Source organism: Coturnix japonica, chromosome 7 (assembly GCF_001577835.2).
Source record: "Coturnix japonica isolate 7356 chromosome 7, Coturnix japonica 2.1, whole genome shotgun sequence".
Lineage (NCBI taxonomy): Eukaryota > Metazoa > Chordata > Aves > Galliformes > Phasianidae > Coturnix > Coturnix japonica.
Window position 1 is genome coordinate 22337745 of NC_029522.1, and position 21775 is coordinate 22359519.

A 21775-nucleotide genomic window follows, 5' to 3' on the forward strand; every position below is an offset into this window, starting at 1 on the left:
ACATTAAACTGGAGGAATGCATTCATCTGCTTGAGATGTGTGATGAAACCATTTCAAAGCTGGTGGGCAAATGCTGGCTGCAGATAAGAAACCTACAGAACAAGAGACATTATCGCTTTTAGCTGATAGTGGTTGACATACAGGAGTAGCTTGTAGCAGAGTGAATGAAAGCCTCAGATCTGATCACAGTATAATTCTGGAATATCCTCACTGTACAGGCAACTCCTCCAGTCTTGTAATTCAGTATAGTTATATCAAATGTAAGCATCTAATTTCTTAAGTTTTAAAACATTATCTCAACAGGTTCTAATTTTACAGGCCTGAAATTGAACTAGTAACATTTTTATTTTTAAATTTATTATTTATACAAAACTGCCCTTCAGACACAAGTTTGTGCAGAAGCAGTGGAAATAATTTAATGGCATTTGGCTGCAAATCAAAAATAGTATGAATGGTCTCACTGTCAGATGGATTTCTTCTCTTCTGGAGTTGCATCAGTGTGATTTTGACCTCTCACTGGTATGAGAAGGCAAGCTTGGTTTCATGAAGAACAATATCATGCATATTTACAAATCAGAATTAAATGATTTATGTTCTATTAGCTCAGACTGGGGGGCCTTACCATTTAAGAAGTAATATCTGAAGATATATTGACCTTGACTGTATGTCTTGATTTGTAAAGTTTTGTGTAATATATTTTGTGGTCACTAAATAAGCATTCTCAGTCGTTTCTTCCAAGCATTTATGGAGCCACTGTATCCCAGTGTGAGGAACAGCTGATATTATAGATTATCCCTGGTCCAGGGAGTTTGTGCTTTACATTTCTGAGGAAAGAAAATGTCCTGGTGCATTTGATGGAGTATCAGAAAGTCTTCGTCAGCATCATGTGCAGTGATTTTAGTCTACCAGGTACATAATTATTACTTGTAGGCAAAAAGTAATAAGGTATATTAAAAAGTGAAAGAAATGGAGTGCTCACAGGCATGGAAGAGTTACATGGGAGAAAGCAAATAATACGTTTGTTTGACAAATATAAGGCTGGGGTCAGAGAAGTCTTGACGTTTCTGACAGGGCAAATGCTAAAGTCATGACAGGTAGACTGGTTGGTAATATGCTGTGAAAAGCAAGGATAAATAGTTTGCCTTTGACACAAAAGAAGGGGAGTAGACAGCGGCAGGACAGAACAGTAAGTTCTGATAGAAGACACAACTGGGACAGTGTTTGCATGACCATGCCAGATAAGTGGGACAAGACTATGTCTGTCATAGCTTCTAAACAGTTACAGAAGGTATGGCAGTCCACCTTATCGAGATGAGGGGCCACCAAGAAAAGGGTGTAGGGTCATGTACCTTTACATAGCTATTCTGCATCAGACATGTTTCACCTTGAAGTGTCATTTAGACTGCTTCTCTTCTCCTGTTGTCTGAATTAAACCGTCTAAACAGATAATAAAAATGCTAAAATCCTTTAGCATTTTTTTGGATTTCTGTAACATATAGGAAGAGAGTGAAGATGGGCTGTTTGCTTGTGCAGCTTGTTGCCTTATGCATAAATCCATTTCTCTGTTTAGTAACTGCTAATTCTCCTTCATGAGTTTTCATGTGGAATATTCACCAACACCTTCCATGTCTTACCCATCCCCTTACTCTCCAGTGGAGGAAAAGAATTTGAACTTACCTCTCATTCGTCCAGCTTCCAATGGAATTCACGTCTCCGTGCCAGCTTGCCACTGCACAGGTTGGCAATTATGTGGACATGCAGTTCAATGGGGAACATGGAACTTGTGCTGACTTTCCCCAGGTACTCATTTCACTGCTCAGTGTAAGGAGATAAGAAATCAGGGAATAAACCTGTGTGACATGCTCATCTATGAGTTTCACTGTGCTTTGATTTCTCTGCCTCTGTTGGGAATAACATCCAGTCTGCAGGTATACCGGAAGGTACATAATCTATATCCTAGAAAGAAAGGATATGATTTATTTATTTATTTGAAACTACTGTTTGCTTTCTCCTTCTTGAGCTGATCTGGGCTTAAGACAGTGCTTTGAGCATACAGTCTTTGTTTCAAGCCTGGAAAATGCCTGGTTTTTATTTCTGATTTATCTCCTAAATGTGCTTTGCCCAGCTTGCATTTCCATAGGTTAGGAGATTAGCTGTGTCAAAAGCTTAATTAGAGACACTTTCCTAGTTGTACTGTGAGGTGTGTAGCCGACTGATCTGTCAGCTACTGGAGTTCATTGCCACATGCGCGAACCATGGCAGAATATGGTAATGTAAACTTCATTTTCTGCTTTTCTATGTTAGATAGAAACACTGCTCCTAGCAAACAGTGTAGGGAAAAGGCTTGGGTAGGGTTCAACTCATTTAGTTTTTGCTCTCAGGTATTGTGATATCTAATCTAAGTTAGTGGTCTCACCTCTGTAACAGAGTGAGCAAGCTATTTTGAGAATTTGACTGCATACAGTTGCATTGTATGACAGGGTGTCCATGGCAGGAACCACCTCTGAAATGTGCCAGTTGGCCTATTGGCTCTAGTTGGAGGCTCTCCTACCTTAGGCAAGCAATAGGCACTAGATCAGAGTTACAGGAATGTATGTATACAGAGAGAAAGGAACAGAGAAGTGAATTGTAGGTGTATAGATAACATTTTAATTGAAAGGTCATGCTTTAAAACCTGAACAGTCATCTCTTTCATGCTGTTAAATCTGGTTGTAATTACCATGTGACAGAGAAAGCAATAGACCAGTCTAAAATAGCCCTGAGATACAGACTGTTATCACTTTATTGCAAGGTAATGATTGGTAATCTCCTCTTTCTGTGACTTATGTTACTCCTTAACAAAGCCTCATTTTCTCCTTCTGTATTTCTGTTATTTTTATGTATGACAGTTTTCAAGATGACCTTTAGTCTTTTTGTATTCCAAAGAATACTGAACATTGATATAAAGGATGATGAGAAATACAAAATAATGGTTTTATTCTTCATGTTCTGTGGATGACAACATGTCCCACAGCTTTGCAAGGTGATAATTAACAAAATGTAATTTAATTCTAGATGTTTGCTATGGTTTGTGATCCATTTTGCACATACAGGCATGTGTCTTACTGGCCTAGGTAATTGCTGGAGGAAAGATCCATCTAATAATGGAAATGTCAAAAAGTCGCTGATAATGACATAAATGTAACACAACTTCAGGCTTTGAAAATGTATTTTTTAATACTAATATGCTTATTGAATATATAATTTTCATCTGAAGAGCTTAATATAACTTCAGCCGGATCCTTGGCAGCCCTGCAATTGCATCTTAAAGAGCCAGCCTTGGATTTTGTAATTCTCCTGTGTTTCAAAGCCAGGAGATGTTTACACAGTTCACTCATTGGGCAGTCAAAATTCAGAGAACTTCAATCCGCCAGATGTCTAACAGTGAATCTGGTCATGTAATTTATGTGTCCTGAGGAGCCAGTTGTCCTGTCAGAGATTCTGGACATATATTTTTCCATGTGTATTTAAAAAACATTACTGTTCTTTAACTGAAAAGAAAAAAAAAAATAGTTTAATATTCATAACAAGCCTTTCGTACAGTACTTCATGTTCCTGCATATTTTTGTTCACATCATGCTTCTGACATATGAATTTTCATTGTTTATTTTGTAGTAAGACACTGTCTTGTTATTGTTCTCCCTTCAGTTTGTGTATCTGTGAGTTGTACATCTGCGTTTCTCAGTAGCATTTGTTTAAAAAAAACCAAAACTTTTTATTTTGTATAATATAGAAACTTTGGGCTGTGACTGCAGATCAGAATATGTAGGAGACTGAGTCAGTACCATTTGAAGGCTGTCTTTGACAGGCATGGTTATGACCCTTTGAATGCCAGTACTTTTAAGAATAAGGCTGAAAGGCTATGCTTGGTGTCCTGCAAGTTTTCAATATTTACATTCCCTCCAACATTGCTCTTAACAACATGGGCTTCCATGATTGCACTCCCAGTGCACTCCCAGGACATGCAGGTCACCCTGCATCAGCCACAGGCTGCAGAGGGCAGGAGTCTGACACAGCTGCCTTCAAGCCTCAGTGGGGAAGCAACAGAGGATGGGCTTGCCTGACTTTTCCCTACCCAAGGCCAGGGGCAGCCATCACTTGAATTATAGAAAATGGTGTGATACCATATGTAATGGAAGGTTGCCTTCCCAACATCCATTCAGGCGACATTTTGGTAGAAGTCTTTTTAAAGCTATCTGTGGAAATAACACGTTATTTATCAGACGAGTAAATACATATTTTTAAAAGGTAAAATAAACCATCTGTTGTCTGTGCACATCAGAGTGGAGACTGCATTAGTCTGTCAATAGCAGAGCTGTCAAAATCCAGTTCTGGCGAGTATAAATTTCATTTTATGGCATTTAACAAGCCAATTGTGTTATAGGGGTAACAATAACAACCATTCCCAGAATTCATAGCCTGTACAAATCCCTCTGCTGTTGAAATGAGAATAGAAGAAACCTCCAATTGCACAGTGCTTAGTTGATTTGTTATTTAGAAAAATCTGTGACTGAATACTCATTATTCTGAGCCTGCAAGAGCAAATTTGTCAGGCTTGGAGGTGTATAAGCAGAGGGTGAAATAGCCATCTTCAGTCTGTCTCCCAGGAGCTCTGAGAATTTTGAGAATGTTCAGTTCAGTTTGTGGTGAGTATTTGTGCATATCAGCTTGTCCGAGGTCAGGTCATTGATGGTTGCATATGCAAACAGGAACCTCTGATCTTACTGGACTTTCTGTTCTTAGGAGAAAAAATTTTTTTCACTTGAGACTATGTTATAATCATGGCTATTCTAAGAGTTATTTTTACTTTTTGCATTGAAGATGCAAAGTATTATGAAGTAATGAAATGATTCTCAAATGATCCGCCAGTATGTATTCTGTCTATGGTATTTCATGATTGTGCAGTTGTTAGGTGTGGTAAAAACAGCATGCATCTCTGCAGTATTCTACCTGAGGACTGAACAATGTTAGCTTATACCAATGACATCAAGAAATAACATTCTTTAGTCATATTTAACTTATTATAGCGCCATAAAATGTAATCTCCTTTTGAGTAATTGAAAATTATCAGCTGCTTTTATTAGATTATGAGAATTCCATCTAGAAAGATCAATACCACAGGACCCATTTTGGTAGTCATAACCTGTGCAACCCAAAGTTCTCTGATAAAAAGAATTGGTTGTGATTTGGAGTTCACAGTTTGGGTTTTATCCTTTGTCAGTAATATTTGTGTGGGTGAAGGAGAGTGAATTACCTTGCCGAGCCTCCCATGGTAAAACTGAAGTCCAGGTATAGCTTCAACATTTGCAATGGGTCCAGCACCCACAGGTGTGAATAACTGGATAGTTCTTTCACTGAAGAGAGGAGGCTTTAAATATGTTGCACAAGAAACAGATTTCTCTTCTGCCAAGATAGAATCAGGGATGGAAAATGAGGTGAAAGTGGTCTGGGAGAGAGGTTTTGTAAGTTAGGAACACTGGCACAGAGGAAAGTGCTAAGGAATTATGTTAAAGATTTACCTACAAGGAGTTTGGTTTGCTGTTTGTTTCGGTAACAAAACGGCAAACGTGTGCTTAGTGAAGGCTAACTTGACTGCAGACAAACTGTTGAGGGCAAAAGTAAGATTAGGATCAAGTTTCAATACAGTAACAGGTTGTCAGAGCAGAACTGGATAGAAACATCTTTTATTGGAAACAATTGAAAAGTTTGACCTTGCAGAGATTTGTGCTCAGATGTCTGCTGTTAGTGCAGCACAGTGGGGATACAATCTCTTCTGGTTTAAAGACAATAATTAGAACAGCTGGATTAACAGGTTTCAGATACTTCAGAGTGAATGCTGATGAAATTGCTTGCAGTTAAAACCAGTCAGGCTCTCACAGCATATTGCATTAAGTTTGAAGTTTCAACTGCAGAGCTGAGCTAAGAAGGATATGACTTTTCGGAGCAGAGAGTTCATGAATGTGCTGACCATAAAGGCACTTGATGCAGGTGTTAGAAAATGAGTTCTGAAGATAATTTTACTCAGAAGTTTGAAGTTGACTGTTAAATGGCGTTCAAATCCTTTTTGGCTTTGAAATATTGAATCATGAATCTACGTCTTGGACCTTGATTAATCAAAGCACATGTTTAGAGTTTAGCTAGCAGTCTTCCATAGGGAGGTAGTATATGTAGAGTCTTGGAGAAAAAATATGGGGTACATACATCTCATATCAGTATCAGACCATATTTTTTAACTTATTTTTGAGCTCATGAATCTTCATATCTTTGGAGAAATAAGAAATCATCTAGAGTTGAGTGTTGTTGCTTCTGGCTGAGAGAAGAAGTGTTTACTTTATAAATGCTGAGCAAAGTTTGATATACTGTTTCTTAAACACTCGGGAAGATGAAAAGTGAGAATGAAAGGAAAAGATAGCCATTATGATTGGTGAACGTCAAAATTAATGCTTGGATGGAATGAGGAGTTGTTGGTCTGAAAAGCTAGTGTCATTTGAGATACTTAAGACTGCAATCTATCTCTGAAAATATGGATGTGGAGGTGGATCATTTTAAACTCTGTCAATACTGTGTGTATCTGAACAGGATTAGCACAGCTCATACTTGCAAGTAAGCAAGAGCACATATAGCACTTAGGGAAGCAGCTCTTGGTATGAAGGATGAGGCTCTTAGGCTATATTAGTTTAAGTAGCCAAAACTGTGAGGATTTTAGATTTCTTCGTAAAATACAGCAGTAGCCCTTAGAAATTTCCTTAAAGAGTACTGTGCTATTTGAGCTGCAAAAATGTGACTAAGTAAAACACATTTCTAATAGCCAATTTCTCTTTGCAAATTTGGTTTTTATATCAGATACTCTTATCTGCCATACCTGACTGTATAGTTCAAACCATACATTCAGAGGGATGATGTAAGTCAGTGTGTGTTGCTGACAGCTCTTTCCATTGATCACTGGTATAACGCAACTCCTTGAAGCAGACTATTTCACCTTCACCGCCTACAGAAACTCTTTGGTAGGGATTGCAGTGCTGTTGCTCTGTGGCCACACACCTTGCTTCCAAAAGTACCTGAGGATACGCAGCAGGGGCTGAAAGTCACAAATTATGATTTTCTGTGTTTAGGGCTCAGTGTGGCAAATGTTTAATTACATTATTAATTTAAAAAGGCGTAATTACTGCAAATGTTTGACATTGAAATGTATGCATTTTTGCAGTACTTCCATAAATACAGTTGTTGCTTGCTTTTTGAAGTTAGGCCCTGTTATATGCATAAATGAGTGGTAACTCTTTAATGACAACTACAGTCATGATTTTCTGTTGTTCCCAAGACAACAAAATCTTCATCACATCAGAGAACTTTGGCACAAAGTGAAACATAAATCTGAAGGCAATTCTCTAAGCTAAGACTCTGAGATCTTAATAGTCACAGTTGACTGTCTGGTTTTCACTTTTGTGTGACATTTCTGATTGCAAAACGTGACAAATGATTATGAAGAGATCTTGTATTTCATTGAACCATAGGAAGGCTTCATGTTGTTGTCAATGGAGTAATAAGGCTTTTTCAGCAAATGGAATTCTGTAGCTTTATTCTCAAGCAATCAACTCAGCCTGCAAAAACGATGAGGAGAACGTGGAATGGATGGTGCACATGAAACGTCTGAGAAGGGATCTGCCGATGTCTGAACATATCATTCAAATATCATTTTCTCCTATATAGCATAAAATAGGAAGGGGGGAAAAAAAACTTAAAGCAATGGCTCATCCAGTTTAGAAGTGTACAATACCAATTGCCTAAGGTACAGGCGTGCAAAACTTGTAATGTGCAGCAACAAAATAAACTTTACATTAAAACAATTATTCTCTAATGATAATTAGAATATGTTTTATGTGCCAGAACTTGAGGTTTTTACCTTTTTCACACTTCTACTGCTGCTCCCTAATATCTGCTGTTGGAATTCTCATATAACCAAGGGAAAAACATAGTGGAATTGATTTTCTTCTGGCAGATGTAACTAGCTTCACTGAAGCTCATGCATCCTTTCAGATTTATGCCCCTTGAGCGCCTCAAGTCTGAATTCTTGCTCTGTTCAGCCTTTTTTTCCCCCCTAAAGATGCAGTGACAAAGGGGCCATCCAAAGTGAATAGATCATCTGTTTGTGTCTGTCCATGTTATTGACGGATGAATTTTCACATCTTTCCTTATTAATTAAAAACAGAAAGTGTGTCTGGACTCCAGCCAAAATGACAGTCAAGAACCAGCAAAACACTTAGGAATAAAAAGTTTATGTTGAAGAATGAGTTTCTACCTGTGACAGTTCACTGACAGCGCATTAGTTTTATGTATCTGTTCTTTGTGCTATCCTTTGTCTTCTAAAATACTCACCGAACAATTCAGGGGAGGCAATTGGCATACTCCCTAATGAAAGAAGATAAAGTGTCCTGTAAAGATGATGACAGCAAATTCAATCAGTGAACTGCAGTTTGCGAACTCTGCAAATTGATCAAACCAAGATTCCTCGATTGCTTACTTAATCGACTGTTACACCTTCTCTCCTGACCCTCTGTAGCCCTGTTGCTTTTGTCAGCACTTCAGCAACTTATGGACTCCTTATTTGCTCCTCCAGTTATGAATACCACAAGAAAAGCTTCTGGCTTGGGGATTTTATATGTATTTAATTAGTACTCTTGAACAGCCCTGGGAATGTACAGATCTCATAGACGTACAGTACTCTTTGCATCAGCCTAATGACCCTGAGGAAAGAGCTTTCTTAATTCAGTTCTTGATAGAATGGATAATAATTAAAGCACCGTCTTACCAGATGCCTAGAAACCTAAGCATTTTTGTAGCTCTGGGAAGCATAATACTGTGTTTATTTAGCACTTAGAGGTATACTGTCTGCAAGAGATTTTTTGTTGGAAATGTACAGAGTAAAAACATATTTCAGCCAGCTACACAAATGATTGTTTTGGTGAGACTCTTACTTCATAGTGATGTGATCCCTTAGATTTGTGGTTCTATTTTGTTTGCAGAAGCAAAGAAATTTCCAAATTTTGTTACAATCTTAGTAATGATTATCTATTGTAGATTTTTTTTCATACAGAGACAAATGAGTCAGTAGTCAAACTAGTCTGCTTCAGGTTGGCCATTAAAGTCCTTCTGAAACTTGCTTTATCAGACAAACTTACGCTAGGGAAACTGGGAGAGAAAGACGCATGCCAGTTGGTGCATGTATGACACTGGGAATGAGGAACTATTCCTGCTGGTGCAGAGCAATTGTTGCCTTCTTCAGGAGAGGCATAGATGACATTTAAAACACCGAGAAGATATGCTCTGCCTACACTCAGTCTGCAAATCTTGTGATCCTTCCAGATGAGAGGCACTGGGAATTTTGCAGTAGTATTTACGACTTTGACTCAGCAAACATTATGTATATCAAATTTAACTGTACTGCTCTGATGCCTGAAGAATTGAAGGGGCTTGGGAAAAGATTTACAAGTGGCTTACAAATGGCCTATTCATGAGTTCCCCTGGGTATGGCTCAGGCTGTGTAACTCATGTATTTGCTGTATGATGATGTGTGAATGTGCAAATAGTGGTTAAAACGTTCTCATAAAATTAAGGGGTAAGAATAAAGATCGTTTTGACCTTGCAGCAACCAAAACTGATGTCTAAATATATTGCTGTGTGTTTTGCTACTTGTAGTACTCAAAAGCTTACTGACAGAGCATTTGCTTATGTTTCTGTTACTGTCATTCAAATAACTTTGTCTCAAAGAAAGAAAAAAGTTCTGATCCATGTGTTAAGTCAGTCTGTGATTTTTATTTATTAACAGGTAGCTGAAAATCATAAGCTTGTTTTACTAATGACATGGATTCTCATAGGCAATGATCCTCCAGAAGAGTGTTGATAAGCAGAAAGGAAAAGCTGGTTGTGTAAAAATAGGTCTAAAGCATAAAGATGTCACCCTGGATGGAAAACGTACCTGAGCTCAAGCTTTTCTGCTAGAGTGGCTTAAACAAAAATGGCTTATTTTCATTTGGAGTAGTAAAAGTGATGCAAGGAAGCTGAGCACTGACAAAAAATTGTCTTTTATCTTGACAAGACTTTAGTACTTATCCAAGTAATAAGTCACGTATATGTGTGTGTTTGTATATATGTGTCTGAAATATCATTATGTGGATGCGTGTGTGTATCATTCCCCTAATTGAATGGGAACACATTTGAATATTCTTATTTATTTCCTTGCGTTTTTACATACTTTAAAATAAGAACAGCATTCATATTATTAAAGGAACGTCTGCTCAAGTTCATGAAGGCATTTACTTACATGCCTGAGTCTGAGCACAAACTCAGGACCAAATGCAGTAAATTTTCACATGCTAGGCAGCAGCGAATCAAACATTTTTATTACAGCGGTGTTTCAAGCAATGCTGTTATATATATAAAAGGTTTTCCCCTTGTTTATGTGATACATTTTCTATTTCTATATCTCTTTTTAAGCTATCTATGAGCAGTCATGTGAGGCTTACCGGCACCAAGGGAAGACATCAGATTTCTTCTACATTGATTCTGATGGAAGTGGACCACTTGGACCGCTCCGGGTTTTTTGCAATATAACAGGTAAATGACCTGACTGCATTTGATGGTTTTTGTGGGCTCTGATATCACTGATGTGTCTGTCATGGTGCTTACTATGAAGATGCGAAATCCGTTGTTCCTTCAGAAGTGGAAAAAGCAATGAATTGGTAGTAGTTACTACTAGTTAGTTAGGTTTGATTTTGGAGTGTTTCCTTAAATAGTATCCAAGTAAAATTGATTTCTAAACCTTAAGCTTAAAGAGCTTACTTTCACTTGTTACTAAATGATATTAACAATGGTATTTGCACCTTGTAAAGGGCACTACATAATATCATAACTTCTAATGAAATGTCTGCAGTTTTTACTAAAGATCTAGAAACTTAGAATTTAATCTATCTTTTGTAATTGAATAGCTCTTTTGCTTTAGTAGAACACGAGGTGTGTGATTCAAATAAAATGCTGCAGAAATAAATCCATTACACAGAATGTGGACCATTCACTTTCTGGACTAGCATACAGCTTCAGCTAAAAGCAGAGGGTCTACTTGTGCCAGAGCTCTTGAAATAGAACTGTGCCTCTGTTGTTGTTAGAGAGGCACGCAACAATAAATGGGTTTTCTTTAAACAAAAGGAAAGTGTTATTTCTCATCGTAACCTGAGATTGTTGTCGGGACTTGGCAGAAAAAGAGCTGCCTGTGGCCTCTCCTGATATTCAGCTGGCACTGCGTGTATCATAACAGGAGGTTCACAGACACACAGAACGGGTCTTTGTTCGCAATTAGATCAGGGAAGTCCTTGCCTTAGAAACTGGTGATGATTTTAAGCTCCTTGCACTGAGTTGGCTGTTAGTCTTCCCAATCTAACCCTAACAGGAATTCTTTCATTCATGTGAGTGTACTGCTTTTGGTGTTTCAGAGAATGCCTTCATCTACCAGGCTATGTGTGTAGATGAGGAGGCATGGGTGCTGTCAGGAAGGAGAATCACCAAAGTGAGAGAGTGCAGAGCAAGTGCCTAGAAGGGTGACCTATTCATTAAGACACCTCAAACTTAGAGATCTGTAGTGTTAAAATAATAAATTTTTCCAATGAAAATCCCTATCTGTCAAAGTCTCCCAGGTACTGGGGCCTACTTTGTAGGCATGAGGAAATACTATTACATAGGCTATATCGTGGATTGGGAAATATCATAGAGCCTTGTTTCTGCAATGTAGAGGAAATTTTCTGCACTTCTTCCTGTCAGACTTACTTTGCTTCCTGTGGCCAGGTGAGAGTGAAAGAATATTATCTAAATTGCTAATTCTGGGTGAATATACTTTGCCGAATATCTCAGTTCAGAAAGCAAAGCACTCAGGATATTCATACTTTTTTTCCTTAATCTCCTTGTACTTAGAGTGTCTCAAATTAAATTTTTATTTAGATTTAATTGAGCAATAATTATGTTCATTAAATGCACACTAGTTAATTATTAAGCATGTTTTTCAATCATGTGTAACATGTATTTAATAAGCTTTGTCTTCATCGCTGTCATTGAATTTTATAAGCATTGAAACAGTTTCACCTCTGTCTGAATATCCTTCCTTGATCTCCAGTGTGGAAAATGTGCTCATTTTTATTATTTATCAGATAAATATCTGTGATCAAAACATTGTCAGTCCTTTTTTATCCCTGCTTAAAATGCAGGATTTTTGACAAACTCCTTGCAGAAAGCACCTGCTTTCTTCAAGTACATTTTATTTGGCAGAAATCCAGAGGGCCTGATTTTCTCTCTGTAATGAACTTGCTGACATTCTTATTTTATTTTGGTTATGAGGAAATTGAAGGTGGGGAAAACTGACAGAACCTGCTAGTCTGGAAAACTCTTATTCTGTGTGTTTCTTCTTTTCCCCTAGATATCTCATTTGAAATAGGGGAAGGTCATTTGTTTTTGATATCTCTGTTATTCCTTTTGCATAAAGAAGGACCAAGGTACATAAAAAAATGATTTGTTTATTTTTTTAATTATCAAGAGAGCTTGCGGTACAATTGGGTTATGTTTTTGTATTATCAAAATATGTGAGTGCTTCACCATAAGTAATGCTTCCTATTTTATTTTATTGGCCCACAATGTCAGAGGCAGGTATTGGAGGTATGGTAGTAGCATTCCCACCAATATCCTATTACATGTTGTTGTCATGTGACAGATGGCAGCACAAGGGCAGTCTGACGTGCAGGTGCTTATAAAGCAAGGGGCTGGAATTGAATTCCTCCAAAAATGGCCATTGTTGTTATTCATTGATGTTTCTTGAATGTTTATGAAGACCCAGAAGTGGGTATGAATGTGGTGAAGTGATGGGTGGTGTGTGTCAGCAGTGGTGATGAATTACCTCCACTGATGCAGATTTTTGTGAGCATGGCATGCAGGATCTTATTCACTGTTCGTGAAAATGCATAGCTAATGGTGGTGACTCTGTTGCAAAACAGAGTTTTGTAGCTCAGAATTTGCTCTGTCAAATGGTGTTATTGTGCTCTTTGTAGCTGTTGTTGTTTCCATGGAAATAAATAGGAATCATTATTTTTGGTGTAACCTATGTAGTTTGGAAGCCTTAATCACAAGAACTTCTTTATTTTCTTGGGAACTTATGCAGATGACTATTAAATCTTTACAGTAATAGATTAAGTGCAAGATAGTGGAAGAAAAATAACTTATCTTTACCCTCAAAGAGAGAGATTCAGAATTTTGCTATTACTTTCAGATAGTATTCCTGTATTCTATGAGTTATCAATATTCAAGGAAAGTGAAAAAAACTCATTACAATCTCGTTTTGTTGAGGAAGAAATAAAGAAAATACCCACAACATTACTATTTGGTGACATAAACCCATATTGCAGATACTATGAATGGAAAAATACGGATAGTCAGAAATGTGGATGGCTGCCATGTATGGAAAAAAGTAAATAGACTGAAGAGACAATGAAGGGAAATGCCACAGGAAAGCATGGAGGAGATAAGTGTAAGGAAAAACTGAACTGATTTGTTCTCATAATGTGGGAGCTAAGGAAATATTAAGTTAGCAGGACTCTAATATTTATTATTACCGTTATTATTTTTATTCTTGATGCAGTCAGTAACTCACTTGTGACTTTGTATGTTGAGAAGGATTTGAACAATCAGACACAGGTGAAGAGGGAGAGAGAAATGAGAGGAAAAATTCGGCAGGGAGAGAAATAAAAAGGAAAAAGGAAGAAAATGTATAATGCCAATTTTCAGCATAGAAAAAATTTAACAGTATAGTGTCACAGGATATCTGCTGATAGCAGAGTGGATAAATATATTTATTCATTGTCTGGAGAAGTAGCTGAAAAAGCAAAGTGACAAAAATTGCAGGCAATGTACTATTATTTAAGTTGGTCAAGAATAGGGAAGAGTATGTGGGGCACTTCAGAATGATCTTGTCCTGAAGGCTGTTTATTTCAAGTAAAAGCAAAATACCTTGTTGAAATCAGCAGTGATCGTGAATAGTAATATGCAGGCATAGAAAGGCATCTGTACAAAGAGAAGCTGGAAGTAAATAATCCATGGTTATTTAGATTAGAAAGACTCAAAGTGAATGGGCCTCACTTACAGAAGTGATGTTCATTTGCATTTTCTTACAAGAGAAATAGAGATAATTCAATGACAATGAAGGACAACAAACTTCAGGCTAGATTAAAAGAAAAAAAAAAAGACAACACCTTATTAACATATTTTCTTCACCTTTTATACCCATTACACCTAGAGCAAAATCACTTTTGTAGAGTAATTCATAAGTTGTAATAAACAATGACTGTGCCACACTAGTTTTGTGTGTATTGAAGGAAGAAAATCAGGCATGTGCACCCAAACCATGAGTATGTATAGGTAGATGATAGGATGAGGTAGATGAGAGACAGCAGGAGGGTTTAGAGATTATGGGGAAGAGTTTTTCCCTTTAATCTGATTGTTTGACGATTTGCCCAAGTGAATTAATTTTCATTTCCCATTGAAATGGCTGCTAACAATCAATATCCAAAAATGGCTAATGGACCACTTCAACCTCTCTTTCTGTCATTGTGAGGTTTATTCTTTTTCTCTTGCTTAGAAATCTATTGATGTCCTCATCTCCTCTGGAGTAGTTTTTACCTTTGATCTCTCAAAGATTTGCTTACAATACACTGAGTCATTCTGTTGTCTTATTTTTTTTTTACTGATGTTGGTTCCCTGTATGCAGACCCCAGGCTATCAAATCAATAATGCTTAGAAATTACTATGAAAAGATCAATGCTTAATTTTATCTTGGCCAGATATTTGTGCAGTTCTCAAATGGCTTTTTCTTTTTCCTCCAGAGGTGTAAAGTGGGGAGAGATAAGTCCTTGTCTTAGCCTTTGCTGCTAGTCAAAGATCTGTTCTTGAAACTGCCGTAATGAAAAAAAACAACAAATCATTAATGAAAAAATCTTTCCTGGTTTTACATTCTCCTCTGAAAATGCAATTACTGCTTATTTTCCTGATGCAAGACAAGTAAAGCTTTATCTTCTCTGTCTCCAAATATTATATGCAAAATGTGTTTATATCTCAGATCTAGTAAGGAATTCTAAAAATATATGAAGGAGATTGCCAAAGTTATACCTGTAATACTTCACAAAATTGCCTCTAGCCTTTTATTTTCTTTTCATTGAACTGGCAATAATAAAGACTTTATTTTTCTACATACTACATATTCCATGATATGTAAACAGACAGGGCTGAATTCAGGAGGACACAAGTTATGTTCATACTGAAGTGTATAAATACTTCAGGTGTCTCAATAGTCCCTCCCTCAATTGATGTCCTGGCAGTCATCGATCTCTTATGCTCTCAACATAACTGTGGGTCTAGTGATGTTTCTATGTCTAGCATTCATATTTTATTTTGACACAGAAATCCAGTTCATTGGTTTATATAAGTTATCTATTTTTCCAAGTGATATTATTGTCTCTTCTTAATTTATGTAATAGTTATGCTGGTACAGAAGTCACCCTGTCAGCTGAAAGTAGGGCTAACATCAGTTAGGCTAAAGCAGTAACAGGGAGGAGGAGGTTATCATGCTCCTAATTCTGATTATGTTACCTGCAACCACATAACTGCGGGACAAGAACTATAATGGTGAAGTCCCTTAGGTTGTCAAATGATCCAGGTACAGCTTTTAATATCTTTTTGAAGTTTTTTGGAGTATGTTTTTTTGTTGGTGGTTGTTTTTGTTTGGTTGCTTATTATTTGTTTGTATATGCATGTACTTTGCAATTTACTGTCTACAACTGTGATTGACTTTATCACTGGAGAAAGCAATGAATGGGAATCCTTTAAAAATTATTTACTACAGCTTAGATAGAAGATGGCCCTTAAGAATGTGTAGCTTGTCCCTTGATACACTGCAGGTTTTTTGACACAATGCACTTCTGACAACTTACATATTTCTGTTCTGAGTTTTCATTAAGAATTCCAGGACATCATAAAATGTAAAACATTTAATGTTTGTGTTACATCAAACGCATTGTGCTGTCACCAGCTGCCTCGCTGTTTTCAGTAAGCTCTGTGCTGTGAAATTACTGTGTTTCTGATGAACTTTGCAGCACACGTCCCACAGGCTTTCTTCATCCTCACATATGCAGGAGACCACCAAGGAAATTTTATTACAGATGAACATAACAGATGCTTTACTCCAACCTTTAACCAAGGGTTACTGCTACTTGATTGATCTCCTCCCACGTTTACAGGAACTGTAAGTAAGCTGTGTCTCTCCAAAAAGTCTCTCCAGCTGTCTCACCAGGTTAGGATCCATTTGCGCCTGACACAGTTGCTATGTACCTTCAGATATGCTATCCAACCTCCTGGTGTTGCTCCAGAAGGGCAGTAGGTCACCAGTGGGCTCTGCTTCTTGTCTGCTGGATTCATGCAGGTGCTTGAATCTCATGAGGCATCTGAAGCACTGAAAGAGTTATATGTTCCAGGGGAAGTTCAGGTTAGATATTAGGAAAAATTTCTTCTCAGAAAGATAGTGAGACATTGGCACAGAGATGCCCAGAGATATGGTAGAGTTACCTGAGTCCCTGGAGGTGTTCAGGAACCGGGGAGATATGAGGCACTGAGGGACATGGTTTTCGTGGGTATGGTGGTGGTGAGTTGGTAATTGGACTAGATGCTCTCCATTCTATGATTCTGTGCTGAGGCTCTCAAAAGTCACCTGGCATGAAGTAGCTTGAATCGGAGAGGACTGAATTGTTGTCACCATTTCAGTGAGCATGAATGCAGGAGATAAGTATTTGTTTTGCACATGGAGTTAATTCAGTGGCTCCCTCTGTTTCCCACTGCTTGTAGATACCATGTACTACAGGAGATATGGAAGTGTGCTGGCAGAGTGATGATTTAACATCTTTGGACTTCATTGTAATGGGGAAATGTGGGTGCATGGAGTCTCAGATGAGTCCATTCACTCTCATTTATCAGAGCCACCTATCAAGGTTGTTGTACTGACAGACTCACCTTGAACCTTAAGCTGAGAGCAAGCAAACATCCTGCCTGGAGAGAATGAAGCACAGCCCATCACTCCTTGCCAGGGCTGGGGTGGTGTGTCTCTATAGCTGGGCATTTTGCTGCAACACTTATGCCTTTCAGGTGCTGGCAACTGAGAGCTGGGAGGGATTTATAGGATGGAGACCCTCCCAGATAAGGACATCCCTGGGGAACACACACCTGCAGGTATAGTCTTGCCAGCACCATCAGAGAGCAGACTGTGCTGAGAGCTGGGGGCTGGGAACCACCCCAGAATAGTTTCCATGGAAATGTGGTTCTTGTGCACTGGCTGGAAGCAGCTGAATCATAAACTAGGAGGAGGCTGAAGAGCATGAAACAACCTGAAAAAGCACATATCGCTGGGTCAGCCGACAGAAAAGAAAATTGGTGAGGAAAAAAACTAAAAATGTTGAGTGGATTTCCTAGCAGTCTCAGAAAACACCTTGGAGTTAGTGAATTAAAGCTTTTTGCTTAAAGAAATTGTCTTTTCATGTTCTCCAGGGATATATTAGAGTGCCTGGGTTAAACTGCCACTGCAGCTTTAAACAATGCAGTGTTAAAGGGGGAGAGTCTGTCTTTTGTGTAGTTATTCCTGTAATTATAGGTACAGCTTTCAGAACAGTATTTGGTATTCAGTGTAGAGCAGCACAAAACAAATGCATCGTATGAGCTCTCAAAGCAATTTCTCTCTCTCTCATGTAACATTTACCGGATGTTTGGCTTGTTGGCAATTTAATCAGTCTGAACAATCTTGTTTGGTGACAAACCTCCTAAATCACAAAGGAGTGATGCAGTTTGTATGGGTGAAATGTGTTCCACAGAGATATTTCAAGTTGAAGAATAAAAATGAGAATTAGACAATACAGAACTCATTGAAAGCCAGTTTTCCAGCTGTTGTAATTTCCCACAATTTAATTTGTGTGCCGTCAAAAGCAACTTGGAGCCTTCCAGAAAGATGATAGAACTAAGGGTGAGACTAACTAGAGGGTCTAAATTCTCCTGAATTCATTGCAGTCCCGTGCTGTAAAAACATTTCCTAGGACCAAATACAGGCAGCATAATATCCTTATAAATTGGTCCATTAAATAAAACTGCAAAGTCATAAAGCTGTAGCATTAGTCTGAAATTAATACATTGTCACCTTTGAATTTATGGAACAATTTAACAAACATTCAGAAAATCTTGCTTTTCAAGACTGTTTGTAACTATTCCAGGTTATACAGTAGAAGCTGTGGCTGTGCTCTCCTATTGGGATTTGAATTACTTGCAGCTTGTGTGTGGTTCAGAATTTTACCAAACTGAGAAAGTAATAAAATAATATGGTGGCATAATTGAAGGTAAAAATAAACAGTGACCTTTGCTTAGAGAACAACTTTCTCATTCTCATTGCAAATTCACAAGTGCAGAGAGAGCTCATTAAGTTGAATAAACAGGAAAAAAACATACAATATGGACAGATAGAAAAAGATAACGATAGTCTCTTTGTTGAAATAAAGAAAGGAGAGCCTTATCTGCCTAGATTAGCAGTTTCCAAACATTGAAATGGCTAGGAGAAGCTAGTGGCACTCAGTTTGGCTTGTGTCTATGTCAATTCCTAAAACTATAACCTAAAGGAACCCCCAAAATAGTAAAGATTTAAACACAGTGAAATAGGAAATCTGTTTAGAGACCCGTTTGCAGATAGCACAGGCATAATATTTACAGAGGTGTGTCTCTGCAAAGGTGTATGCAAATTGCAAAGTCAAGCAGCAGGCAGCTGCTGCACTTCTTTCTAACTGGAATGATGTGTGTGCATGTCCATGTGCAGCTACACTACTTGCCTAGGCCCTGCAGCATGCCTGAAATGCAAGCTCACAGATCATTGTCAGTAAGTTTCAGAGTACACGCTGACCGAGATGTAGGAGAAGAATTCATTGCCCTCCTTTTGAGGCAGACAGCTCTATTCTGAGAGCAGTCTTAGCTAAACTTGCAGATGTGATTTTGAGAAAATAGAATGGTCTTTTTCCATGAGCCACAGGGTTTCAGGTAGAGAAAATGGTATTAGAATAAAGAACAAGATTTGGTCTGAACAGTGAGGGTCTTTAGGAGAAAGGCTGCCTTCTAGCCTGTAGGAGCATATGGATGTGGTCTTGCTATTGTCTTGAAATGGTCTGAGAATTTGTTGTGCTCCTGCAGCTGTTTTTCCCTCAGTTAGAGGGTGTTTTGCATTGACTTTGAGGAGGAAAAAAACAAAAGATGTTGAGGTAGTAGAAGATATGTACAGCAAAGGTGCTTAGACAACAGAAACAAACTTTTAAAAGTTCGTAGCTTTTGTCATCTCACATATATGTTTGATAGTGACTCTCCTTTAATTAGATCAGTGAGACAAATGTTTGTATTTTTTGAGGTTTGCTGTTCATTACCTTTACCACAAAGATGGAGCACAGAAGGAATCTTGGAAGCAAAACACAGACCTGACCTATAAAAGTAATGAGCATAATAAATCAGGCATATGTAGATTAGAATACATCTGAAATGTAACTGTGATTTTTTTTTCCTTTCTGCTACTCCTTTTTCTTCTTCTCTGTTCTGATTTACTTGCTAAATCACAATTACATTCCGTAAAGACAGAAATTCAATTTGTTTCTCCTTTTCCCCTGCAAACTAGAAGATGGATAATCTGCAGTTAATTTCTCATTTCCACAAAATACTGTGGAGAAAAGCAGCCCTTGAATGTCAAAGTTGAGATTTCAGAGGCACAGATGAGTGTGTCTGTGATGATAACAAGAGCATTGAAAATTAATCAACAGTCACGGAGGAAAACAAAAGAGAGACTGGTCCGTGTTGTCTGTTCAATATGTTTGTCGATAAGTGGTTGTCCCTGACAGTATGTTTGCTGATGCTTTGTGCAACCTCATTTCAAACATGTCAATTGATTACATTTCCAATGCTTTTTCGGAAGACTGTTTCATGTTGTGATCATTTTTTAGGGTGTTGGCTGGTTGTATTTTTTTGGCTTTTCAAGTACCCACACAGCACTTTTCCTGGTGTACAAGTACGAAGCCTAGAAAGTATTGAAGTGTTAACCAATATACAACTCTAATATTAAAGACAGTTGTATTTCCTAAGCAGTAGTATAGTCAGTATTATGAACGCTGATTTTATGAGGACTGTTCCTATTTTATTATGTTGTCCCATGGAGTCAGAGATGAATGTATGACAGTGGTAGAGGCTGAACCTTCACACCAATGTTCCATTACATGCTTTTGCTGTATGAGAGATGGCAGCAGAGGGGCAGTCTGCAGGTTTTTGCATGTGTAGCTTGTGGGTTCTTGTCCATTGCTGGGAAGATGCATAGCTAATTGTTGTGACCATGTTGAAAATTAGGGTTTTGTAGCTGAGAATTTGGTCCCTCAAATGATGTTATTTTGCTCTTTGAAATTGTTGTTGATTCCAGGGAAATAGATAGGGGACATTACTTTCACAGCAGCCTACGTAGTTTCTCAAATGTGTGTTAATGATGTTCAATAGAAGAGCTTATGACTGCCCATCTGGAATTTCTAGCGAACTGCTCATTCCCTTCTCTTGTTTTACATCTTGCTTAACATCTGACTTACAGTATTGGTAACTTAACATTTGTTGTAAAGTAGGTTTTTCAGTGAAGGCAAGGCTTTCGACTTTCACCAGTTTCAGTGAGAGGAATGCTGATTTACTCTCGATTATTTAAGAAAAATCCACTCAGTCCTTAAGAAAGAACACAGAAAGCAGAAGAAGAAATAAAAGAAAACAGAAAGAAAATAAACAAGAAGACTTCGGCTGATGAGAATCACTTTTTTTTCAGATGTGTCACATGTGTTATGAAGTCATTGACTTACATTGTATTCAGAGTAGTCTATTGCCTATGGTTACAAGCATTGGGGCAAGATTTTGAAACAGTAGATTTGTAGTATTTCTTGTGGTTTTAATCTAACTATGACGTGTTACACGTTGCATCAGTGCTTCATTGAGTTCCAACTCAAAGGATTCACAGTCTGCATCCTGAACTCAGTTAAGAATCTCATAATAATAGATCTATGAAGAAGCTGCTTCCATCCACCATCACAGAAATGATGAGAATGCAGTGAGTAGATCTCTAGTTTGCTGAGTATAAACTGTCCTAATGGTCCCCAGAGTTCAAGATCATGTTGTAAATTACCCAGAGAAAAATTTCTCCCTAAGTTGGACCAGATGCATTTGTATGATTCTCAGATGCTGCTCATTACTTGCCTGTCATCTGAATGACTCTGTAATGGCAATCCGTTAACTTATGAGTGTCTTTGTGAAGATTGCCTATTTAGTGTTTATATATACATGTCAGAGTTCTTTGGAAGTCATCGGTGAGATTGAAGGTTAAAAAAAAAAAAATAATAAAAAAAAAATTAGGTCAGCTGTAACACATAACAGTGGCCACAAAGCTGCTAGGCTCCTTGTAAAGCTAGGACTGTGGAAGAATCCAACCAGTTCTCTGGCAGTAAAATCATCTGAATACTTCAATTTAGTTTCTAAGATCAAATTTGCTTCCTTTTATTTTTGCCTTGTGTCTTCCCTGTGTAAACAGTCTTTGGTAAAGATGGAATTTACTGTGTGTGTCTCTTTGTAACAT

At 37.9% G+C, this 21775-nt stretch overlaps 1 protein-coding gene and 1 long non-coding RNA gene across 2 annotated transcripts in view; one reads left to right on the plus strand and one right to left on the minus strand.

Moving 5' to 3' along the window:
- CNTNAP5 (contactin associated protein family member 5) overlaps positions 1–21775 on the plus strand; it is a 252770-nt gene that overhangs the window by 149743 nt on the left and 81252 nt on the right. Inside the window, exon 12 of the mRNA XM_015868834.2 lies at positions 10531–10650. Coding sequence (XP_015724320.1) covers positions 10531–10650 — 120 coding nt within the window. The remainder of the gene's footprint in view (positions 1–10530; positions 10651–21775) is intronic.
- On the minus strand, positions 16251–17535 carry LOC107316849. The gene is made up of 2 exons (XR_001556605.2): positions 17125–17535; positions 16251–16570 (listed from the first exon to the last, which is right to left on the minus strand). It is a non-coding gene; the product is annotated as an uncharacterized LOC107316849 (long non-coding RNA).